This window comes from Halyomorpha halys, unplaced genomic scaffold (assembly GCF_000696795.3).
Source record: "Halyomorpha halys isolate HHAL.00 unplaced genomic scaffold, Hhal_1.1 Scaffold120.1, whole genome shotgun sequence".
NCBI classification, from domain to species: Eukaryota; Metazoa; Arthropoda; class Insecta; order Hemiptera; family Pentatomidae; genus Halyomorpha; species Halyomorpha halys.
Genome location: NW_027108251.1, coordinates 186,830 through 191,253, shown reverse-complemented (window position 1 = coordinate 191,253; position 4,424 = coordinate 186,830). Strand labels below are relative to the sequence as shown.

At 28.1% G+C, this 4,424-nt stretch overlaps 1 protein-coding gene across 1 annotated transcript; it reads left to right on the top strand.

The window, feature by feature from the left end:
• Positions 1–3,513: 3,513 nt before the first annotated feature.
• LOC106678028 (cuticle protein 7-like) lies at positions 3,514–4,422 on the top strand (the record flags this gene model as incomplete). Its single annotated transcript, XM_014416305.3, has 2 exons — positions 3,514–3,536; positions 4,054–4,422. Coding segments are annotated over exons 1-2 (378 nt in total), but the record flags the coding sequence as incomplete, so codon positions are not given.
• Between the last annotated feature and the right edge of the window lie 2 nt (positions 4,423–4,424).

Here is a 4,424-nt window from a genome sequence, read left to right as displayed (position 1 = left end):
TTTTTTTTCTCTTTTCTCAACTGTTCTTTTATACTACTTCATCTTTTCTTGGGACTTTTACATCTTACTTTTAATTTCAAGAACTGATTAAAGTGGATTGTCAATTCATTCATCCATGATTCACCTTTTTAAACTAAGTCTAACAATAAGACTTCTATTATGTAATATTTTATACACTTTTTCATTAAATTGCTTCAACACATATACAAATATCCAGTATAGTAAAATATTTTTTTAATAAATCTATATCTAAAAAAAAACATATATAGCTTCCTAAATTTATTTGATTTTTTTATTTCGCGTTTTGTTCGTTGAAAATGCCAACTATTTTTTTTTTCAATTATTCAGAAAATTTTCCATAGTCCATTTTACTCTATCTGAAAATAAATAATTAATAGAAAAAAAAATTCTTCGAGGATGAATTTAATTATTATATGTACCTACACAAATATAGTGTGAGTGAAGATGTTATTTTAAAAATTTAATTTCCTAAAATAAAAAATTAAGTTATTTTTTGTATATTTTTAAAGATGTAACCTATATAATCCACAAAGTAGTCATGAGATTTACAACAATCTTAGGTTATTAATGTTTAATTAAATAATTAAGATGAAGATAAACTTATGAATTCATAAGAAAAAACCTATAAAATTTGTCACTTGGTATTTTCAACCATTCATGACTTAAATTATTGATATCTTTTCGAAAATACCTACGTTAATCTTTTAGTTTAAATTCAATGTAACAGGAGCTGAAGATAATCAACAAAACAATTCCATCACAGGTGGTTGCTAAAAATTTAATAATTGAGTTTTCTTCCAAGTTGTTTGTTATGAAGTAATTTAAGATTTTTTTTTTCGAAAAACTGTGTATTCAATATTATAAAACTAATTCCAAATCGATATTCAATTTTTTTTCAAAATTGCGAATCATGATATTTAAAAGATATAATTTATTTATTATTATTTTAAGAAATGTATTATTTTCTTATGCTCTGATAAAAAATATTTTTTGTTTGTAAAAATTAAACTTCTTCAATTAAAAACTAAATTATGTTTCTAAACGTTAAATGTAATTTAAAAACAAAAAAAAAACCCTGGAATGAAAACAAGCCCTCTTCTGTTCTACGGAAATATGGTTTGCTGACCGGTAAACTGAGGAAGCAATAGATTATCAAGCCATGCGTGTATGACTCCACGTACACTGCGCAGTTCGTTCAAGAGAGGTAAGATCTCATTTTGATATTATTTTAATTTATATAACTACTATAAAATTATACAAGTTGTATTTAAAGAAATGTCACTTACCAATGGCCAAACTTTGGAATCAATTAAACAGGTTAGAAGAAATCAAATCTTAAAAAAAAAAATTAAGTTTAACTGCCCCATATGAAGTGGGCCATTATCAACACAAATATCTGGAATTTTAAAAATTGGTATTTAAAATCTTGAATATTAAACAAATCGAAATTATTAACATCATAAATTGTTAATTACTGGACTCCTATTATCTCAAAGAACAACCTTAAAATATTATGGCAAAATTAGACACAATAAGTGATTGTGGACATGAATAGATGAATGTGTTATGTAACATTATCTCTCAACCTTAACAATCCCGAATAATCCTCCAAGGCATCTGAAAAGAAGATGGCCATGGGACCTTCTAATTTAAATTAATGCTTGAAGCACCACCAACGGACGGTTCCTTCCCAAGATATTCAAGTGTAAATGAAACACTACACATATTTACTTGTTGTATTTATTAGTTTGTACAGATATAAATTACATTAAATAATAAAAAAAAAAAGTTATTTCTATCGGTATAACCCAAAGCCTCAAACTTAGATCTGGAATACATATACATATATATTTGTGTAAGATATTCTATTCTCTTTATCCCAAAAACAAATAAATATATTATTAATTGATTTTATTCCTTAGGATTAAGTGCAATAAGAGTCATAAAATTACGACCAATGTTTGAGATTCCATAAAAACTGTCCCAATTTAACTAATTCGTATTCAAAGCAATAGGTGAGTATTAATCGATTAACATTTTAGCAAAATTAAACATCTTGCTGTGAAGAATCGATTACTCCTAATAAATAGCAAATTGTTTTATTGTTTTTAACCTTATTTGTACTGGTTTACATAAACTGAGTTTTCTATACTGAAATAAATAAATATTAAAATCATTTTTTCTCAAATACGTATGTGTGTAATATAAGATCTTCTTCATTCATTTCTTTAGTTCTGTATGAAAGGAAAACTTACTTTTCTTTGCTACAGTTTCATAATAAAAATTCTTAATCATATCTTTTTTATTCTGGATGTGTGAAATATACACATGTCTATCTATATAAAACACACAATCATACATACACACGTATTCCTCCAACACTACATAATTTAATTGTTGTTGGATTGGTTCCTATATTTAAAATTTGAAAATAACATTGGCAATAGTTCTAAAATACCGCATAGATTACAAATAATGGAATAACTTATTACAAAAAATATTTTCCTTTTAGTTATCAACAAAAGAAATACCTATTTTCTTTAATTTTTTATGAATCATTTCAAAACATCATTCACTGAGAATGTCACAAAAAGTCATTTCAAATAATTTCTCTGAAAGGATTTAATGAAAACTCCCGATTATACTATTATTATTTTTTCAATTGCAGATACTAAGTAATAATATAATTAAAAAGTAATAGTAAATACATTTAGATTATAAATGTTTATTGATACAAAATATATATATTTTTTAAAACTACCGAATTAATTCTAATAAAAATTTGTCGGTTTATTATACAAAACAACCACAAGAATTCGTTGCTATTGAAAATTTAAATATAAAAAAAGTGAACTGTAGTTAATAGAAAATTGCCTTTTAAAATCCTTTCATTCGTGGTGTTACAATGAATTAAAATATTGATAGCTAGAATAATATGCATTTATCTATTACTCAAATTCTAGAGTTGAGGTTCCCAAGTTTTTTTGGAGGCGGAACTTTTTTGGTAGAAGTAGGTAAATGGTGGAACTCCTAAATTATCATTTGATACAAATAGAGGGTCGAACGCTGTCTTTCCAGAAAAACTATGAAAGGCTAAGATTCCCCCCACAAAACCTGTGTAAAATTGAAGAAAATTCTTAAATGTTCCGCGGAGCCCCTAAAAGAGGCTATCGGAACCTCTAGAAGAGGCTAAAGAACCCTAGTTGGGAACAACCGTTCTAGAATACGGTATTCTAATTTTTTTTTAATCCATGAATGCAAAAACCATTATTCCTTTAGTAATATTACACTCCCTCAATAACTAAATAAATTAAATTCTGTAATTATACTAGTTTAAATAACATTTTATTTTAAAAAATAAAATACACAAAACTTCTGTGACTCTCAAGGCCAAAAGGCTGAGCCCGAAAAGATTTGTAATAGAGAGGCACCGGAGTGGGGCTGGAGGTATATAAAGTCCAGGAGGTCTATCGTACAACCAAAATCTCTCACCACTAGTCTTCAACATGATCAAGGTAAATTTTTATTTTATTTATTTATATTTTTCTTAGTACAAAATTAAAACCGGAACCATACGCTATAAGGTAGAAATAAAACCCCAAAAGTTATAGCTAGTACATAATAGATATATTCCGTCTAGGTATATATATTTCAATTATTTTTCTAAAATTGTATCTAACTACAAAAATATTAACTTTAATAAATTCGAACTGTTCCTTATAAATCAGACGTAAAAAACCAACCTATTATTTGTTATTTTGATATATTTTTAATAAGTATTTGTTAATTGAAAAGTAGAAGAAAAATGTGAAATGACAATAATAGCCATATTTTAATTAATTCATGAAATATTTTAGTTAATGTTGAGTAACCTTCATATTGGTCCTTCAAAACACATAATTTAATTTTATTTAACAGATGGTCATATTATATTCAAGTAATAAAATAGTAATAATTCACCATACGTTATCGTAATTTGTTATAAACAAAACATCATAATCATACATGTAAAGCGTACCTTGACTTTTCCAGTTCGTAGTCCTCGCCATCGCCATCTCGGCTGTGCACTGCCAGTACGGCGGCTACCAAAAGGAGCAAGCACCCGAGTACAAGGAACAAGATTACTACGCTCCCGCTCACTACAACTTCGATTACTCCGTCAAAGACGAACACACAGGAGACATCAAGAGCCAGAGGGAGCAGAGGGAAGGAGACAAGACAGAAGGTGAATACAGCCTAGTCGAACCTGATGGTACTCTCAGGGTTGTCAAGTACTACGTCGATGGAAAGTCTGGATTCGTAGCTGAGGTACACAGGGAACCCGGCAAGTACCAGCCTGCTCCTGAACCAGCCTACAAGAAGCAAGAACCAAGCTACTACAAACCACAGCCAAGCTACCAGAA